Here is a 19,959-nt window from a genome sequence, read left to right as displayed (position 1 = left end):
ATGGTAAAATTATTAGAAATTAATATATATTATTTATAAATTTCACACAATTTACCTCATTCATATCCTTTACTTGTATATCCAAATCTGGCTCGAGTCTTTTGATAACTTCTTTTACTCCTTTTCGAACCTCCGATGAATTAAATTCACAAGTGCCAGAGTCACTACAAAAAAATAATATATTTGTAACGGAATTCCGTCCCTAAAGTTCACGTAGCTAACGTAATTTCATTCCTAATTCTGTTTCTAATATAATTAGTAACGGAAAAAAGTAGATTTAGAGACAAAAAAATTTTGTTACAAAAGTAATTTTTTCTTGTAGTGAGTATTGAAGACTAGGATTTAAAAAATAAGCTGCATAAAATGTATATAAAATTAAAAAATAAAACAAACGATTAGCACAGTATAAAAATAAAAATAAAAAGGTAACAACAATAATTACTTGCTGCTTGCAAATCTTGATGCAATTGATTATACCATCTTGGGTAAACTGTTTTTCTAGTCCCGTAACTGGACCCCTTTATCATTTTAGTCCCATAAGTGGAGCCTGTCGCAAACTAGTCCCATAAGTGAAAAATTTTCGCTGTTTTAGTCCTCCGGCGCCGGAGACGCCCGCGTGGCTTGCCGAAGGTGACGTGTCCACCAGGTGTCCCGCCAGGTCAGCGACACCTGGCGGACACGTGGATTTAAACTTTTTTTCATTTTTTTTTAAATTTTTTTTAATTGGACCAAATAAAAATAATAATAAAAATACAAATAAAATTAAAAAAATCCACGTGTCCGCCAGGTCAGCGACACTTGGCGGACACGTCACCTCCGGCGAGCCACGCGGGCGTCTCTGGCGCCGGAGGACTAAAACAGCGAAAATTTTTTTACTTATGGGACTAGTTTGCGACAGGCTCCACTTACGGGACTAAAATGATAAGGGGGTCCAGTTACGGGACTAAAAAAACAGTTTACCCTACCATCTTTCATCGATGATATTCCAATATTGTTGAAAATCTTTCACCCCGGTTTTTATTGCCATTTTTGCCCTATCCATTGTTTCATAAATGATAGGTAGTGTAGGTTTTTTTATCTTGATCAACTACTTTTAAAACCTTCACTAAGAGTTCCATAACCCCACAAACTCGGCGTATCCGATTCTAAAATCTTTCATTCAAAATAAAGTCTGATATATCTCCGGCTTCGTGTCTTCTCCTCGAGGTATTATTGTACTCAACCCATTCTCTATAAGTACACATTCTTTTCAAATCGGTTGCATATCTCAAAAGACTTTCTATTGCAACAAACTCGGTTGCAAATCTTGTTATGCCTGGTCGCAACAGATCTCGGCCATTCGTATATGTTTTCATCAAATTGACCACTTTATCACTATTGTATATAAATCATGTAATTCTTCTGGCTTCTTTTATCGTATCTTTCACTAACAATATATCTCCGATGTCTTCTAACATCAAATCAATGCAATGCGCAGTGCATGGAGACCAAAAAATATGCTTCCTTTTCCTCATAAGTTTTTTCCCAGTTGCCTTCATACTAACTTCACTATCAGTTACAATTTGTACAATATTGTCAACCCCTACTGATTCCACCACCTTATCCATTAGGGTGTAGACAAAGTCCGCAGTCTTTGTCTTATTTGTACAATCAACCAAACTGTGATATATGATATCTCTATCACAGTACACCATAAAATTTATAATTGGATGTTTTGTGCGAGTACTCCAACCATCACACATAATTGTAAATCCGTATGTTTTCCATTTCTGCTTTAAAGAATCAACATACTGTACAACTTCTTGCATCTCCTCGTTTAAATATTCACCACCAATTTGCATACCAGTAGGTCCTTTAACTCCAGGTCCAACCGATGCAATCGTGTCAATCATCGTTTGGTAGTAAGGACCACTATCGGCAGCGTGAAATAGTATAGCATTATAATGAAAAAATTTCGAAATTGCTCTACCCACTTTTTTCGCATTATCTTTTGAAAACATATTTTTCAAAAACTTATTCTTCGATTGAAACATGTATGGATCAAGTTTTTTTTTATGCAAACCTTCTGTCTTTTTCATGGAGCTTTCGAAAAAATTTCTTTTACTTCCTTTTGTATTCGAGCTGCTTCCTCCTACAAAGATAAAAAAAAACATATGATCATATATGGTTGTTATCTCAAAAAAAAATATACTAATATTTAAATATATTTTATAAATTCAATAAATATACCAGCTTTAAAATTCAAGCTTGGTAGATCTCCGGATACAAAATGTCTACGCTGCTGCTCCATAAATTCCATATTTCTGCTTTCAGGTCATTGCTCTTTTTAAGTGTTTTTCTGAGCATCTATCTCATCTTCATTTATTTCAAAAACTTCATCTCCTTCCTCATCAAAATCATCTTCCAAACGAATGGAATTGTGCAATGGTTCTAACTTTTTTTTATGTGTTGTTCACATGCTTTTTCCTTGGATCAAGTGTTTTTTATTAACTCTCTTATTTCTTTTGGAGCTCTCGTGCATGCTTCAACTTGACCTGTAACATGTGCTATATGTTGTTTCATCCTAGTAATTCCGCGGTGAACAATTTTACCACAATAATTGCATTTTGCTTGTTTTCTATCGTTGTTGATAGGAGTAGCATGATCTCAATATCTGTGTGTGATGCTATTTTACACAAACTCTGTAATTGAATAATAGAATTGTTAAAATATTTCTAAATAGTAATTCATTAATTAACTAGACAAATTATATATATATTAGTTTATTAATAAATCAAACTTAAACAAAAATTTAACTAGATAACTAATTTATTTATATAAAAAATCTAGTTAAAATATTAATTTTTTACAATAAATTTACAGTTAATACAAATTTTGTCTAAAATAATATTAATTTTAAATAATAAAGTTACAAGTTATTCTAAAATATTAATTTTAATGAACTCAATTTATATAGATTAAATAAAAATCAAATACAATCCAAAATAATTAAATTGAATTTATCAATTAATTGAACAAATTATTCTAAATAATTAAATCTAAAATAATTAAACTTATCAATTAAATAAACAAATTAATCAAAATAATTCAAAATTAATTTCAATCCAAAAATAAGTAAAATAATTAATTTTATACTATATTTATAAATATTTAAATTAATTAAAATAATATGATAATTACCCCTCTTTCCTTCCACTCCCACATTATTCTTCCCAGGTTCTTCTTCAACGCTCACAACCTTAGCGCACAGACGCAGCAGCGACCGGCGACAGCCTCCAGCGAAATTTCTTCGCCAATTCTTTCTCAACACCGACGATTCCAAAATCCACCTTCCAGCACCGTGATATTCAACCAAAACACTTCGTTCTTCAGGTAAATGTTTTCTTTTCCAATCTGGTCGAATTGAGATGAATCGGTATGTATAAAAAGTAGAAAAAATGGTAAGAAAAAGATTTAAAATCGATTTTAGATAACATATGAATGGATGAGAGAATTTTGTCAAAATATCCGATATTTTTTACGAACCAGAGCCGATCCGGCGAACCATGCTTATACTATAAATAGACATGTATATTTATTCTAACAAGTGTAATATATGACCTAGCCGCCCTCAATAAATCAGTTTCTGCACTCGACACATTGTTGATGAATCACTTAAATTTGTGTGTTTTAAATTTTCTGTTTGTTATTCGATCATTGATTCTAATTTATCACAAGATATGCTAAAATAAAATATTGACTTATATTAATTATATAAATCAAATTAAATATCTATGTTATATGCAATCCCATCGATCAAAAATTTCATAAAAGATCAAAAGTTTCATAAAACTGATATAAATTTTAAGATATAGTGAATTTTAAACTAGAAGCATGCTCGGATTGAAGATGACAAATATTGCAGAGAAGAGAGAGACGTCGGATCAATTCTTATCTCATGCCAGATGTTCATCGACGGCGGCAGTGGAGTTACGCCCTGTGCTGTGCTGTTCCTTCAATCAATATAATTGAATTGAGTACGCAACCAAACCATACGATCCTTCCTTATTCCTTAGCAGAGCATCGTTCATCAACTGCAAATTTGCAAATGTGTTTGTCCTTTCCACGTTGCATACCCACTCGCCTACGCGTAAGTAAATTCTTGTCGGTCCCTCCCTCTCTCCCTTCCACTGCTACTTCTACATATAAATAAATTAATAAATATAACAATTATCCAAATCAATCGCATCCCACCCACCGTCCCACTTCTTCATCTTCATCATCAATTCAATTTTGGGTGCGGGTACCTTTTTAGTTTTATCCCTTTCGGAATCTGTTCTCGGTGGTTGGAACAATAACAATAATAATGGTGCGTCTGAGCAACAATTTACTGGGGATTCTGAACATAGTGACGCTGGTGCTGTCGATTCCGATCATCGGCAGCGGGATCTGGCTGTCGAGGCAGGCGACGACGGAGTGCGAGCAGTTTCTGGAGCAGCCGGTGATCGCTCTGGGTGCGTTTGTTCTGTTGGTATCCATAGCCGGGTTGGTGGGATCTTGCTGCAGAGTCTCGTGGCTGCTCTGGCTCTACTTATTCGTCATGTTCCTCTTGATTCTCCTGCTCTTCGGCTTCACCATCTTCGCGTTTGTGGTGACCAATAAAGGCGCTGGCGAGGCAATTTCGGGCAAGGGTTACAAGGAGTACAGACTTGGGGGATATTCTGATTGGCTCCAGAAAAGGGTGAGCAAGCACTGGGACAGGGTCAGCAATTGTTTAATGACCACCAACATTTGCCACAGGATGCTCGAAGATCAGTCCACCGCTGCTCAGGATTTTTACAGGAGACACCTCTCAGCCCTTCAGGTATCATCAACTCAAATGCTCGGAATTTGTTTGCCAAAATGCCTGCCTCAATCAATCAATCAATCCAAAACAAAACCATATTCACGAGCTGAATCCAACATAATAGAATTTTTTAAAGTGTTTGTGTTCATTTCTTACAAGTCTTGTGTTCGCTTGTTGTTAAGTATTCGAGTTCGTTGCCACTGTTCGAACTCAATTGTTAAGCAATTTTTATTGTTTAAATTCGTGTTTGGTTCGAATAATTTTGTTTGAGCTCAGACATGATATTTTATTTTATTTTTAGGCAAAAATTTTCATAATTTTCTTTTCCAAACGTTGCATAAAATTAGTTTATAATTTCGACACTAAGTATAAATTCCTAAATTGTACGGCGCCCCTCATAAAAATATTGGCTTGAAACCTCCCACCATATGCAAAATAAATAGGAAATCATTTCCTCGTAATACAGAAGTTTCATGAAGTTTCATGGAGATGTGTTTTTATGCAAAGAAAAAATTTTCATTGAAAACACATGTAAGCAATTTTACCTTATTTTTAAATTCATATGTTTATATTTTAACGAATATCCTCAAAAAAGGTTGAGGTTGAGATTCGTTCCTTAACAAAACAAGTCTATTGGGCTGCCTGTACATTAATTTGATTAATAGCATTTGTAATTGATTGTAAGGTAAGGTCCCTTGCCTTGCCTTGCCTTGTTCTAGATCATGAATCTTGGTTTATTTCCAACAGTCTGGGTGTTGCAAGCCATCGAATGACTGCCAATTTGTGTACGTGAGCCCGACCAACTGGACTGGCACGTCTGAATCGAGCAATCCTGACTGCGGCAGATGGAGCAATGATCCGAATGTGCTGTGCTACAGGTGTGAGGCTTGCAAGGCGGGGCTGTTGGACAGCATAAAGAGCAACTGGAGGAGAGTAGCTGTGATCAACATAATATTCCTGGTATTCTTAGTTGTTGTTTACTCTGTAGGATGCTGCGCCTTCCGCAACAACAGGGAGGACAACAGCCGCTGGGGTAATTGGAAAATGTAGTAGTTGTTCATGTGTTCTTGTAGAAATTGATTATGTCTGAAATTTGGATGTGGATGTGGATGTGGCGGTGTGTTTAGGCATTTTACATTTGCTGATAGACAGACAGACAATTAAGTAACCCGTGTATAATATTTGTGCTCGTTTGTTTGTAATCCAACAGTGGGTTTTCTTCTGTGCGTGCATCTGCATCTGCATCTGTGATCGAGTAGTCATGTAAATGTTTATTACGTAAGAGTCGGACCCGACCGACCCTTTTGCGATGCATGAGCGGCATCATATCATTTGAAAACGTATTTTAGGATTTCATCTAATTATTTTGATGTGAAATGTGAAATGTGTTGAGGTTGAAGCAAGCAAATGTTTGTTTGGTGGATTGTCTTGTCCTCTGTGGTTGTTGGCATTGTTTTTTGGGAGTTTTATGTTATATAAAGCTTTTGTAGTGATAGTTAAAAAAGGGAAGGGTGTTTGTGTGTATAGGGGTAGATTTGATTTTGGTTCGTCTAAAGATCGAGGCGAATTCTTCATATCACAATTTTGGTTTCGGTAATCGAATCCTTGGTTTGAAGCATTTTGATTCGTCAAAAGATACATGGTTTTGGTTCTTGTTTATATTATTCTGTTGTAACCTAAAATTTAGAAGCTCCAAAATCATTCGTCAATTCTGTCAACGTGGGTTCCGAAAGTACTCCAAAGAGCCTGTCTCTCGTTGGATTTTTGGGCGGATCTGACGGTAGAGCCTGCGCAGCTTTGAGCCTAAACGAGGGTTCAATGGATTTAAACTAAAACCTACTAAAACTCAAATAAATCTACTGAAAAACGGATAAAAACATATTGAAAATATAAATTAGCAAGAAATTTGGATAATATCCTAAAATCAATGGATAAACTAGAAAATAAAAGGATAAAAGAGACTAAGGATGAGATTTGTGTTCGTGTGTGTTGTGTGTTTTCCTATATTTATCCTTAAATCAAATAACTATATCTTCTACTAAAAAGGTAGTTTCACTTATTCCTTCCACTACCTCTACCTCTAACTGTCTAATAACGTCCTTTCATCAGCTTCCAACCACCTGGTAATCTCCTTCCATCAGCTTCCAACGGCTTTCATTGCCTCTAGACCAGGTTCCACTTGCTCTGAACTTCTTTCATTGCCTCTGGACCGGATTTGCTGCTTACTCCGACTTGCTTCCATCGTACTCCTAGCCGGTCCATGAGGATGTGTCCCCAACAGCCTCAAGTTACATGAAATGTTCATTGTTCTTCTTTTTGGCTTGACCCATGGAGCCTTCCACATAGAACGCGTAAGTGTCCGGGTCTTCCATTGATGTTACGAAATTATTAACCTAGGGTCAATGGAGGTGGTTATCCCATAATTTGTGGAAGCTGTTGTTTCTGTCTTGTGGAAACAATCTTCCTCTGCTTTGTGAAAGCATCGCAGTCCAATGGAGGCAGCAATTTCTGACTTTATGGAAGTATTGTTCCGGGATGGAGGCGCCATAGTCCAAGGAATTGTTGCCCCAAGGTTAATAGAGGTTGCTGCCCCAGGATCTGTGGACGTTTCTGCTTTCGACCCTATGGAGGTAGCAATCATTTGCTTGGTGGAGGCATCACAGTCCAATAAAAGTTGTTCCCTTCGGCTCTGTGGAGGCAGCAGTCTTTGGCTCCGAGGCTTGAAGCTCCATTGTTGTTGGGCGGCTCCGTGGCCCGGGAGCTCTAGCTCCACTTTTGTCTTCGAGCCTCCTTTATGTTCGGGTGCTTTTGGACCCATGTCCAACAATGCCCTCCTCAAAAAGGGCCGGGTGATTGCTTCCATTGAGCTCATGTTTTTTTGCTTTGAGCCATTCGCTTGAATCAACTGTGGTCACTTCCGTCGACAAGGGATCCTTCTAGGCCTTCACTTTTTGGACTTCATTTCCATCCCAAAACATCAACTTTTGATGGAGTGTGGAAGGCACACACTCGCATGCATGAATCCAATTCAGTCCCAAGAGAGCCGAATAGAATGGCCTACTATCAATCACCATGAAAGTTGATGATATTTTCTTTGTCCCCACCTGCACACTCAAAGCGATCATACTTGCCGGTTTGTAAGAATTTCCCATAAAATCGGTAAGCCATACAAATGTAGAAATCAAATCGTCACTAGTCTTTCCAAACTTCCGTAGGGTCTAAATTGGAAACATATTCATTGAAGCTCCACTGTCCACCAGAACTTGGTCAAGTGGATAGCCATTCATCGAGACCCCAATGTGCAAAGGCTTGACAAGTTGGTTTTGGCCAGGCCCGAGCCTCATAAATCCTATCATGGTTGCCACATCATTCCATTCGAAGATAAACTCTTCGTCAACGATAACTTCTTCTACCTCTTGAAATTCTTCCGGAGGCTCCTTCACTTGCTTCTTTTTTAGAAAATACTCCACAACCTGCTTCCTAAACAGTTCCACAACCTACTTTCTTTCTTGAAGCGGCTCTACAACCTGCTTTCTCTCTGAAAGCGGCTCCACAACCTGCTTCTTTACCGGCTCCAGAGCCTGCTTCCTTGGCAGCTCCATGATCTGCTTCCTTGGCGGCTCCATGGCCTACTTTCTTTCTGGAAACGGCTCCACAACCTTCTTCCTTAGTAGCACCACAACCTGCTTTCTTTTTTGAAGCGGCTCCACAACCTGCTTCCTTTAAAGCTCCAAAACCTGCTTTATTTCAAGAAGCGGCTCCATAGCTTGCTTCCTTTTTTGATGAGGCTCTTCCATTTGCTTTTCTTTCGGAGACGGCTTATTCACAATCCATTTTTCATTCTCTTTCACGATAGGAGGCTTCCATGTCGCCTTGGGAATGATGGTGATCTGGTCAGCCGTGGTAACAGTCCAAATCCGTTTTTCATTTGTGAGTTTCACTTATGCTACGATGGCCTCCGGCTTGGTCTTTTGTATACTTTCTTCTTTTCTGATCCTGAGGCTTTCAGACTTGGGATGATGACACCGACATTAGGCTCTTTCTTGGCCGTCTTTGGTCTTGCCTCCTCTATGTTCAAACTTCAGCCTTTACCATATGTCATTCTTGTGAAGACAGATTTTTTAGCGGATGCCTTTAGTCCTAGACAATCTTGAAGCGAAGGTTTTGACGGCTAGGTTCCAAGCCCATCTTTCATCAGCTCCAATGCCGGACACAAATAAGTCTTTTCATTTTCTAAATTTAGTAGCCAAAGCTTCTGCCTCCACAAAGCTCTTTTAGTCTGAAGGAGCTAGAGCATCTGCGCCTGCAGGCTTTTTTTTGTATGGAGCCTCCATGAGCTCAGGAGCCTCTACCCCTTTTTTTCTGTTTGGAGCCTTCATGGTCTCTAGAGTATCTACCTCCGCAAACTTTGGAGCTTCATGGCTTCTGGAGCCTCTGCTTCCGCAGACTCCTTTTCAACTGGAGCCTCCACAGCCTCTGGAGTCTCTGCCACTGCAGCTTCTTGTTTGTATGGAGGTGAATTTTCCGTGCTCAAAGTGGCACTAGGCTTCTTTTAAAACCTTCTTTTTGAAAATACCCTCCTTATGCAATCTGCGATGAAATCAACGTCCATAAGAAGCTTGGCCTCCAGTTGATTTGTTGTCAGTAGCTACACTCCGGCTGTCTGTTGATGGAAGGTTGCCGGCTGCATCTCTGCGGCCTGCCCTCCTTGCCCTTGTGTTGCGATGGTCCTCTTCTATTGAAGATTAGCCACGTACGGACCGTGGCATCCCCATGACAGTGTTGGCGCATTCCATGTAGGTTGTTTGCCGAATCGCCCTAGCGAGATCATATCAAATGCTAGAAATTTGTCTACCCCTGGTGGATGCTCAGCACTGATCTCCAAAAATCCAACGGCCAAGGGGTTCCAGCCCTCCGTAGGCTGTCGCCAGCCCTTCGCAGCCTATTGCCAGCCCTCCAAAGGCTGTTGATTCCAGCCCACCGCAGCCTGTTGGTTCCAACCCGATGTTGCTTGCCCCGGCTCTAAGGCTTAAAGCATTGGATGTTCTGCGACAATTCCGTAGCTTTCTTCAAGCGGTACAAATGAACCCCCTGTAAACCTCGACATCACTCTTCAAAAAATCCGACTTTGGTCCCACTGGGCGTGCCAATTGTTGGAACCTAAAATTCAGAGGCTCCAAGACCGTTCGTCAATTCTTTCGGTGTGGGTTCCGGAAGTACTCCAAAGAGCTTGTCCGTCGTCGGATTTGGAGGCGGCTCCGACGGTGGAGCCTGCGCAGCTTCGAGCCTAAACGAGGCTTCGATGGATTTAAACTAAAATCTACTAAAACTCGGATAAATCTACTGAAAAGTGGATAAAAAGATGCTGAAAATATAAATTAGCAAGAAATTCGGATAATCTCCTAAAATCTATGGATAAACTAGAAAATAAAAGGATAAAAGAGACTAAGGATAAGATTTGTGTTCTTATCGTGTGTGTTGTTGTTTTACTATATTTATCCTAATATCAAATAACTACCTCTTCTACTAAAAAGTTAGTTTCACTTATTCCTTTTATTACCTCTAACTGTCTGGTAACCTCCTTCCCTCAGCTCCCAACCACCTGGTAATCTCCTTTCATCAGCTCCCAGCCGCTTCCGTTGCCTCTGGATCGGGTTCCACTTGCTCTGAACTTCTTTCATTGCCTTTTGATCGGATCTGCCGCTTACCCCAACTTGTTTCCATCGTATTCCTAGCCGGTCCACGGGGATTTCTCCCCAACAGCCTCGAGTTACATGGAATCTTCATTCTTCTTCCTTTTGGCTTGACCCATGGAGCCTTCCACATAGAACGCGTATGTGCCGGAGTCTTCCATTGATGTTACGAAATTATTAACCCAAAGCCAATGGAAGTGGTAATCTTATGATCTGTGGAAGCTGTTGTTTTATGTCTTGTAGAGGCAACCTTTATTTGCTTTGTGGAAGCACTACAGTCCAATGGAGATGGAGGCATCATAGTTCAAGGAGTTGCTGCCCAAGGTTAATGGAGGTTGTTGCCCTAGGATTTGTGGAAGCTGCTACTTTTAGCCTTGTGGAGGTAGCAATCATTTGTTTTGTGGAGACATCACAGTCCAACAGAAGTTATTGCCTTCGACTCTGTGGAGTCAGCAGTCTTTGGCTACGAGGCTTGAAGCTCCAATTTGTTTGGCGGCTCCGTAGTCTGGGAGCTCTAGCTCCTCTTTGGTTTTCGAACCTCCCTTACGTTCGGGTGATTTTAGACCCATGTTCAATATATTCATTTTTTTTTGAATTTTTGTTTTTTAATTTCTTAATTTTTATAATTTTATTTTATTTAAAATCCGTCAATCTTAATTTTTATTTTATTTAGATGTATTTTACTATAAAAAATTAATAATAATTAAAATATAAAATTAAGAATTGTGTTTTTTAATTTAAAAATTTATTAAGATAAATGTTATATTATTATAATGATAATATAATAAAATTTTATTTGATTGTTATATAATAAAAAAAACGATATAATAAATCTAGTAACCAACTACATTAAAATAAATTATAAAAATATTGTATTAAATAATAATATACTTGTATAAACATTATTATATAATCAAAAATTTACTCTTTATGTTTCAATCAAAAGAATATATAAAATTTTTGTAATAAATTAAGAAATAATAATATTTTATTAATAAGAGAAGTGTGTAAGAATTTTTTTATATTTTTGTCGTTCGATTTTATATATAAATTATACGTGTGTAAGGATATATTTATAATTTAAGTAAAAATTAAGAATATTTAGATAATATTGTATAATTAATTTTTTTATAAAATGAAAATTAATATTTTGAGGTAAGACAGATAAATATGATATAAATTGTAGTTTGAATTAAAACAAAGGAAGAGGAAGTAGGGGCGCATCTATGTTCGACCCAGTGGTGGCATGTGCCACTAGCGATTTTATTCTGATAAAGAAAATTTTATATGATTTATCAATTGTACTACCAGTGTGTGTCCAATAAAAATTTAAAATGTGTTGTTATCCAAAAATTTAAAATTTAAAATACCACAAGTATCAAAATAATTTAAATTCAATTCAATTCAAATAAACTGATTAGTTATAAAAAAATAATAATAAATATAAAATAAATATTATTATATTATTATATTTAATATTATCAATAATTTTTTATTTATATCAGTATTATTATTTAACATTATTATAAAAAATTAAAAATATATAATAACTTTAATTATATATAATATTTATATAAAAATTGGGTCATAAATCAAACAACTCAAACTCATTCACATTTACAAGAATCACAACCGCCTCTGTCTGCACAATGTTTTCCCCTCCATCTGGTGTGGCTGCTAGTGCTTCCTCTTTCTTCTTCAATTTAATCTAAGTATCTTTGAAAATTTATCTGTGGTTAGATTAGATTATTGATTTATTGTACTTTATTTTCATTTCGATTTTAATTCATAATTTATTTGTTCTTTGTTCTATTTCTATTTCAACTTTTAAGTGGAAGTAATTCCAACAATCTTTCTCAACCGATATGTTCTCTATCGACACCATCAAAGATAATTGAATTAAAAGATCTTTCGTGGGATCTGATTGATAGGCCAGGAATTTTGGAATATCACCCAAATCAAAGAGATGAAATAAGCCGATTGTATTTGCAAAGAGGGTCTTTTCAAACACGTGGTCATGTGTTTCCAACAAAAACAATCGGAAGTAAGGTACGGCGTTTTGTCCCAAAATAATTTGATGAGTTTCGTTGGTTGAAGTATAGTGTGAAAGCGGACAAAGCTTTCTGTTTATATTGTTATTTGTTTAGAGATTATGTTGGAAACCAAGGCGGGAGTGATGCCTTTGTGACGCAGGGATTTGATAGTTGGAGTGAAAAGGATAGATTAGGTATTCATGTAGGTGATGTTTCTAGTTTTTACAATAAAGCACAACAAAAATGTGAAAATCTAATGAAACAGAATCAGTCAATTGTTGTTGCATTTCATAAGCAAAGTGAAGCTGCAAAGAAAGAATACCGAATTAGATTAAATGCTTCAATTGATGTTCGTAGATTTTTGGTGAAAAATGCATTACCATTCCGTGGTCATGATGAGTCAGAAAATTCTACTTGTAGAGGTCTCTTTTTGGAAGCATTGTCATTACTTGGAAGTGCAAATGAGTCCATTCACAATGTTATATTAAGAAATGCTCCAAAGAATAATCAAATGGTGTCTCCATCTATTCAGAAGGGTATTGTGAATTGTTTTTTGAATGAAATACTTAAGTCCATTTTTGAAGAGATTGATAGTGATGCATTTGCATTGTTAGTTGATGAGTCTAGTGACGTATCAAAAAAAGAACATATGGCCGTGGTTTTAAGATACGTAGATGCACATAGACTTGTTAAGGAGAGATTTGTTGGTGTAGTTCATGTGATGGAGACATCGTCATCAACTCTTAAATCTGCCATCAATTCTCTATTTACTAAGCATGGATTGAGTTTGAAACATATAAGCTTGTCATTATTACAATTATTAAATACATATATTTTTATTATTTAATTTATATTTATTATTTTCAACTTTAACTGAATCAGGTGAGGGGTCAAGGTTATGATGGAGCGAGCAATATGCGAGGGGAGTTTAGTGGTTTGAAAGGTTTAATCTTGAAGGAGAACAACTTTACATATTATGTGCATTGTTTTGCTCACCAATTTCAGTTAGTAGTTGTTGTTGTTGCAAAAAACCAATGGTGTTGGAAACTTTTTTGACATGCTCGCAACAATGATGAATGTAGTTTGCGCTTCTTGCAAACGAAAAGATATGATTCGAGAAGGCTACAGAGATAGAATACAAGAAGCTATTTGTAAAGGTGAAATTGAAATTGGAAGAGGATTAAATCAAGAACTCTTTCTTATTTGGGCATGAGATACACGTTAAGGTTCTCACAACAGAACATTAGAAGGTTTGATTTATTTATTTCCGAAAGTTGTTGCAGTGCTTAAATATGTTAAAGAGGATGGCGATAATAGTTTGAGCCGGCATCAAGCAGATAGCCTTCTAGAATATTTTCAGTCATTTGATTTTGGATTCTATTTGCACCTGATGTTGCACATTTTAGGACTTATGAATGTGTTGCACGAGCTTTTCAAAGAAAAGATCAAAATATCATAAAAGCAGTCTCATTGATCGAAGGAACAAAAAAAAAAACATTGCAAACATTTAGAGGACATGGGTTTGATATAATTTTGCAGAGGGTCTACTCATTTTGTCAAAAGCATGGTGTTGAAAGGTTAAATATGGAGGATTGTTATGTTACTTCAAGAAATCGAAAGACCATCATCTCCAATCGGCACCATTTTGAAGTAGACATTTTCAACACTGTTTTGGATATGCAAATTCAAGAGTTTGGTGATCGATTTACTGAGGTTAGTACTGAGTTGCTTACTAATATGGCTGCTTTGAGTCCGCAAGATTCATTTTCTATGTTTGATGCATCAAAGTTAGTAAAGTTAAGTACATTCTATCCGTATGATTTTAAAAATATGGAAAGAAGTACATTGGAGCGTAAACTTGACATCTACTATGAGACTATGCTTCAAGATGAAAGATTTACCAACTTAGATGGTATCAGCAGCCTTGTTAGATTGATGGTGCAAACAGGAAAGCACATTTCATATCCTCATATCTTGCGATTATTGAAGCTAGCTTTGGTTCTACCAATCGTAACAACAACAATTGAAAGATGTTTTTCTGCGATGAAACTTGTGAAGTCATATTTGCGCAATCGGATGGGTGATGATCTTTTGAATGATTCGCTGATTTGTGCTATAGAAAAGGAAACACTTGTTAATGTTCCGAATGAAGCCGTAGTTAATCGCTTCCAAAGCATGAAAGAGCGCCGAGAACAGTGGTAGAAGGTAAATTGTTCGTATGCTCCTTTTTTTTTTAAATATAATCAGATTTTTTTATTTTAAAGTTTATATATTGTATCACCGGTGAATAATTTTTCTAGATCCGCCTCTGAGAGGAAGTAACATATAAAATACAAAATAATATTGTTACGTCAAATATTTGCACTTGGAAACAAACCAAGGCCCAAAGGCAGGCAAAGGCTCAAGTCCCCGGATGGAACAAACACTAATGGTGTGTTTGTTTGAAGGTTTGAATTTTGAGTTGAGATTTGAATAGTAAAAAAATTGAATTTGAATAGTTATATGATGTGATATAAATAAGTATTGATTGATATTTTGAATGTGAAATTGATTTTTAGTATAATATAAAAAATAAAAAAAATAGATGTTTAATATTTTAGAGGAAAAATTTTGTGTGAATAGTGAAAGTCTTCCAAAATCCTCCAAACAAACACATGATAAGGTGATCAAAATGGTACCTTATTGGATGTATGTCCCGACAGCGGCACCAAAGCCAACCGGGTCATAAGAAATGAGGTTTTCCATCTAACAGAGACACCCACTGTGATTTTCACCAAAGATGCTGGTAGTCTAATACCCACCCCACCAAGGTACTAAATTTTGATCCTAATAGATAAGCACCTTTAGGAGTAGGAGTAGGAGTAGGAGTAGTCCTGCAGGGAAGCACCTCCTTCCACACTCAAACGCCGGCTGACGTCAAGACACTGGTTCCCTCACGTCCGGCATCACCTTCTCGTATTCTCAGCTTCAAACCCAGCAGTCTAGCTACTTGAAACTCTCTTACCTTGGTAAAGGATCGATTCAGATGCTCATCATGTGAAGGATCCTCTAGAAGGGCATCAACCAACCGTCTGAGATCAAAATCGATGAGGTCCGACAAAGATAGATGGAATGCTTCCGAAAGGATAGACTTGATCGCGCGAATCCTTATCCGACAGCTACACAGGGTCCACTGAGATGTGGTGCCCTACAATGTCCCGTGAAACATTTATGAATAACATCAGATGAAAACAATGCTAACAAAGATGATCGGCTCACCTGATTAGCCTTGGCGGAATGGGGCGACTGGCAGTAACTAGGGGAGCGCGGGTGAAGTTACAACTTGAGAAGCCACAACGCTATCCCCTGCACACGGGAACAACTCAGCAATAGCAACAAACACCATGGATAAACCCAAGAGTCAAGGTGTAAAAAGAAGCCGATGAAGTTCCAGCATTTGGGAGGAATTATGTATCACAAACACACCATTGAGCAAGCCAGGAAGTCAAAATCTCCAATACAGACGGAATGATGGGAGATCTTACAGTTACAGGTACTATAGTCTATTTCATCATCCACGGGCATGTCATCAGGCTACCTCGTGTCCTCTGCCCGGACCTCGGAGGTAGTCATCAGCGTATGCTCATGGAATAGCCTCAGGCCCTTTTATGCCGGGAAAGAAGAGTGGTGGAATTGAATGGGCAACAAGGGAACTCGACCATGGTGCACCGACTGGCTGCTCAGAAACAACCAGAGGGGTATCCGATGGTGGAGCAGTGGGAGTGGGAGTAGAGTTTGATCCCTGAAATCGCAGAGTTAGTTTAGTACAAGAACAAGTGCAAACCGACTGAGAGACAAGAACAACTCCTATCCAACTCCCCACTTTCCTCGTTTGTACGAAATACCTCTACTATATCATCATACTACACTTCTATATGGTCGTCTAGCAATTAGCAAACAAGCACGCAAGACATACCTTGGGCGACGGGAAAGGACAAGTCTTAGGCCTATCGGAGCTAGTTTCACCAATCAGGCCCTTCTTCTTCACTTTTTGGGTGGATCGGGGCATGCCTCTTGCCTCTCGCCAACCTTTCTGTTAACTTATGGGCATGGCCGACGGATCTCCCATTGGAAATAAAATGTGCATCATCATTTTCAAAGTCTCCCTATGGCTGCCCACCAAGTCTCAAAATCGGGAACACATTAAGGGTCTGGGCGAATGGGATATATATAAGAAATTTGGAGTCAATGATTGGACGTAACGGGAGATAGTACCAACAAAAATATGTTAAATTTAATTAATTAATTAATCATATTTGAATTTTGATTATTTTTTAATTATCTTATATAATTAAACTAACTTAAAATTATGGTCCACTTTTCTCCCATTAAGTCTATCACATTCAAAATATACGTGAGAAGTGGCAGAAAAATCGTGATGGACGGTTTCTCTTTTTTATTATAAATACTCTCACATACGGGTTACTAAACCTACTCTTAAAAGATCAGAATACACCATTACTATTTGAGAGCCAGGGTTTGGCAAACGTCATCCTAGGGTTCCAAGATCTGACATCTTCACAGGGTTCCAAAGTTTGGCAACAGCCTCCTAAGGGTTCCAGATTTTCGCAACACCATCTTCCCACGGTTTCAATCTACCGTTTGCTTGAAGAAGAGAGTATCGAGAACAAATTTAATTTTTAGCAATGGCTGGAGGTTTGTTTCGCTATTCGCTTTCGCTAACATATTTGATTATATGTTTATTTTCTAACATTTGGTATCAGAGCCTTTTTGCTTATGCCTTGCTTTGAATTTTCTTCTCATCAAATTCTTGATCAAGATTCGCTTTAATTTCTTATTTGGAAATATTTTGGTTTTTTATTTTCAACAATTGCTTTGCGATATTTCTTGATCAAGATCCGATCCTGCCATTTGAGAAAATTTCATTATGTTTTTGGAAAAATTTTGAATTTTATTTTAAAATTAATTAACGCAAAATATTAAATTTCTAAATCATGTCTTTCGGTTACAATTGAGATTATACGCGTTGAATGAATATTATGCCTCGATATCCGTGCGTTAAGAATATGTAAGAGGTGTGTTTGGGTTTCCGTGCGACATTTAGTATTGTTGAAGTAGTACTCTTGCTGCAGTGGTAATATTATTATTATTATTATTCTTCATGCGGTATAGTAGCATTGTTGCTATTATTATTATTCTTCCTGCAGTACTATTGTTGCTATTATTATTATTATATTTAATATTATTATGATGATGTGGCATGCGAAATTGTTATTATTATTATCAACATAATCATGAGAAGTACGAACGGTGCAGTAGTATTGTTACTATTATTATTATTATTATTATTTTGCATATATTTGTACTACATTCTTGATTGAAGCATGCTGATGGTATTAATCTCATTTATTTTTGTGAACTTTATATTGTATATTCATGATGTTTGTAATTTATTTTAAATTTTATTTCATTGCGGAATAGCCACAGCATCCTCGATTAATTAAAATTTTATTTATGATTTATTTGAAATCACATTAATAGACATCGATTGTAATTATCATGTACGATGTGATGAGATCTACCTACATGAGTCTTGTCATATTTGAATGAGTAATTAGGATACAATATCGAGTTGTATTTCTTAATCTACCCACAAGAATTGAGAAAATGAACGCAATTTGATAGTTTTATTGTAAAATTTTTGATGAAATCTAATTGAGTAAAACTTTAGCCCACAGGCAAGTCTTATGTCTTTAGATTCATGTCTTGACGTGTTTACATTGATAGAACATGTAATTTATTTGTCTCGTTTATTGATGAGCATGTATGTTTAATTTTGCAGCATTTAATCCTATGAATTTCTCTGACATTAAATATGATATTCCCGAATTGACTGGTGATAATTAAAAAATCTGGAATGAGAGGATTCTCCTTTATTTAGGCTGGATGGACATTGATTATGCTATACGGAAAGACGAGCCGCCGGTTATTACTAAAACCAGCAAGCCAGATGATGTGGATCTTTATGAGCGATGGGAGAGATCTAACCGTCTTTCCATGATGCTCATAAAGACTAAGATCTCTGCTGGTATCCGTGCATCTGTCGATCAACATGATAATGTCAGAGAGCTTTTGAAGGCTATTGACGAACAATTCGTCAAGTCTGATAAGGCTATTGCCAGCACATTGATCATTCAGTTCTCCACCATGAGATTCACGGGTGTGAGAGGTGTGCGCGAGCACATAATGCGCATGCGGGACATTGCGGCACAACTGAAAAGCTTAGAGGTGACCATGTCTTAGACCTTTCTTGTCCATTATATTTTGTGCACTTTACCTCATCAGTACGGTCCATTTAAGATATCCTACAACACACATAAAGATAAATGGTCCATTAATGAATTGATGACCATGTGTGTTCAAGATGAGGAAAGACTATTGATGGAGGAAGGTGAGAAAGTGAACCTAACGGTCCATGGCAAGAAGAGAAAGCATGATACAAAGGGGAAGGACCTATGCCAGCTGAGTGGGTTATAAAGAAAGAGTCTACGTGTTTTTTCTGTAAAAAGAAAGGACACATGAAGAAAGACTGCATTAAGTTCAAAACCTGGCTCGAAAAGAAATGTATCCCTTCTGCATTTGTCTGTTATGAATCCAATATGGTTGATATTAATTATAACACATGGTGGATTGATTCTGGTTCTACAATCCATGTTTCCAATACCTTGCAGGGTATGGAAAACCTAAGGAAACCAATGGGAAGTGAACAGTTCATCTATTCCGGTAGTCGGATGCGTTCATCTGTGGAAGCCATTGGGACGTGCAGTTTAGTGCTGAGTAGTGGTTTTGTTTTGAAGTTGGAAAAGACTTTTTATGTTTCTAGTTTTTCCAAAAATTTAATTTCTGTATCGAGACTATCATGTTTGGGTTTTTCGTTTCACTTTATGGATTCTAGTTTTGTTTTGGATTTTGAATCTAGAACGTTGGTTGTGGTGAAATTAATGATGGTCTTTATTCGATCAAATTGAAAAATGACACTACTTTTAATTCACTGCATGTCACAGCTAGTTTAAAGCGATGTGTTATGAATGAGAACTCATATGTGTTATGGCATCGTCGATTGGGACATATCTCAATTGACAGAATTAAGAGATTAGTGAATGAAGGGATACTTGGTACCCTGGATTACACTGATTTTGAGACTTGTGTCAGTTGCATTAAAGGCAAGCAAATTAACAAGTCCATAAAGGGTGCACAAAGGAGTTCGAATCTTTTGGAAATTATTCATACAGACATTTTTTGTCCAGACATGAATACAAGTAGTCCGAGATACTTCATCACCTTTATTGACGATTATTCAAGGTATATGTATATTTACTTACTTCATTCTAAGGATGAAGCTTTAGAA

General features: G+C 37.0%; 2 protein-coding genes and 1 long non-coding RNA gene across 5 annotated transcripts; 2 read left to right on the top strand and 1 right to left on the bottom strand.

Annotated features, from left to right (window-relative positions):
• The first annotated feature begins 4,127 nt into the window (after positions 1-4,127).
• Positions 4,128-6,047, top strand: LOC127244302 (tetraspanin-8-like). The gene is made up of 2 exons (XM_051264775.1): positions 4,128-4,843; positions 5,573-6,047. The coding sequence occupies exons 1-2, from the start codon at positions 4,346-4,348 to the stop codon at positions 5,873-5,875; spliced, it is 801 nt and encodes a 266-aa protein (XP_051120732.1). The 5' UTR covers positions 4,128-4,345; the 3' UTR covers positions 5,876-6,047.
• Positions 6,048-12,807: 6,760 nt separating this feature from the next.
• LOC127244118 (uncharacterized) lies at positions 12,808-14,753 on the top strand. Its single transcript, XM_051264455.1, has 4 exons — positions 12,808-13,355; positions 13,439-13,461; positions 13,634-13,758; positions 14,091-14,753. The coding sequence occupies exons 1-4, from the start codon at positions 12,808-12,810 to the stop codon at positions 14,751-14,753; spliced, it is 1,359 nt and encodes a 452-aa protein (XP_051120412.1).
• Positions 14,754-15,002: 249 nt separating this feature from the next.
• Positions 15,003-16,691, bottom strand: LOC127244317 (uncharacterized). 3 transcript variants are annotated; one of them, XR_007837148.1, is made up of 4 exons: positions 16,507-16,691; positions 16,017-16,332; positions 15,810-15,896; positions 15,003-15,738 (listed from the first exon to the last, which is right to left on the bottom strand). It is a non-coding gene; the product is annotated as an uncharacterized LOC127244317 (long non-coding RNA). The 3 variants fall into 3 exon arrangements; XR_007837146.1 differs by having other exon boundaries at positions 15,810-16,332; XR_007837147.1 differs by having other exon boundaries at positions 15,003-15,896; positions 16,076-16,332.
• Positions 16,692-19,959: the final 3,268 nt, after the last annotated feature.

This window comes from Andrographis paniculata, unplaced genomic scaffold, assembly GCF_009805555.1.
Source record: "Andrographis paniculata isolate CXL003 unplaced genomic scaffold, ASM980555v1 Contig9END, whole genome shotgun sequence".
Taxonomy (NCBI): domain Eukaryota; kingdom Viridiplantae; phylum Streptophyta; class Magnoliopsida; order Lamiales; family Acanthaceae; genus Andrographis; species Andrographis paniculata.
Note: the sequence above shows the minus strand (reverse complement) of the source record. Positions and strands in the feature narration are given on the sequence as shown.